The 1008-nt window shown below is 34.6% G+C and overlaps 1 protein-coding gene across 1 annotated transcript; it reads right to left on the reverse strand.

Annotated features, from left to right (window-relative positions):
- Positions 1-465: 465 nt before the first annotated feature.
- On the reverse strand, positions 466-777 carry LOC105460073 (zinc finger protein 714-like; the record flags this gene model as incomplete). The annotated part of the gene is made up of 1 exon (XM_011706521.1): positions 466-777. A coding segment is annotated over one exon (312 nt), but the record flags the coding sequence as incomplete, so codon positions are not given.
- Between the last annotated feature and the right edge of the window lie 231 nt (positions 778-1008).

The raw sequence follows: 1008 nt of genomic DNA on the forward strand, positions 1-1008 counted from the left end.
TTTTTTGTTGAGCGTTGTACGATTTTTTTTTCACCGAGTTATTCTACGTTGAAGCAAAAAGGATCATTTTTGCTTTAATGTTGAATAACTCGGTGAAAAAAAATCGTACAACGCTCAAAAAAAAAAGCAAATTAAAGGTAAAGATTCACTCTTTCGAAAGCTGTAAACTGCATTTGCATGCGAATTTTTATTCGCGCCGTGGAACTTGTCAAAAGTTCGTAAAAAATTTTGAGATTCGTCGGGTCTCCCTTTCTATCCGTGTAATTCCATGAAACATCAGTAGGATCGTTTTCTCAAGTACCGATTTGGAAAGTAGAGATTTCAAGCTGTAAAATGCTTTTTTGAACATCTCGATACGATCATTTTTGACGAAGTTACATTCTCTTGAATTTTGCCTATTTTTGGAGGGTAGAGTAAGTGATGCTTTAATTTTGTTGAGAAGTGTATAACCGAAGATAACATTACCTGAAGCATTTTCCACAATAATCGCACACGAAGTTTTCTCTGTTACACAGTATATTCTTGGGTAGTGTATTTTTTGCATGTTTGCTTTCATTCTTAAAGTGCTTAGACATTCGATGAAGTTTCATGGAGTTCGAGTGACGGAAACTGAACGAGCATACATCGCATTTGTAAGGCCGTACTCCACTATGAATACGCTTGTGCACAGTGAGATGACCGTTCCGTGTAAACTTCTTCTGGCATATATCGCACTGATACTTGCGATCCTCCACTCGCAAATGCGTCAAAATGTGATTTCTTAAATGGCTTTTGAATCTATTGACATAACAAATATCACATAGCGTCTTATCTATATAATAGGTCTGACAATGATAAATATCAATAAAAATTTGTAGATTGTTATTACGTCAATAAACTTTTTACTTAAAAATATAAATATATGTTATACGTAAGGCCGTAAGCATAATAGAGAAAATATTAGAAATAAATATAAGACTTTCAAACTGCCAGAAATCGTGTATTCCACAGATCGGAAGAGCACACGTC

The sequence above is a fragment of the Wasmannia auropunctata genome, unplaced genomic scaffold (assembly GCF_000956235.1).
Source record: "Wasmannia auropunctata unplaced genomic scaffold, wasmannia.A_1.0 LD329864.1, whole genome shotgun sequence".
In the NCBI taxonomy this organism is placed as follows: Eukaryota; Metazoa; Arthropoda; class Insecta; order Hymenoptera; family Formicidae; genus Wasmannia; species Wasmannia auropunctata.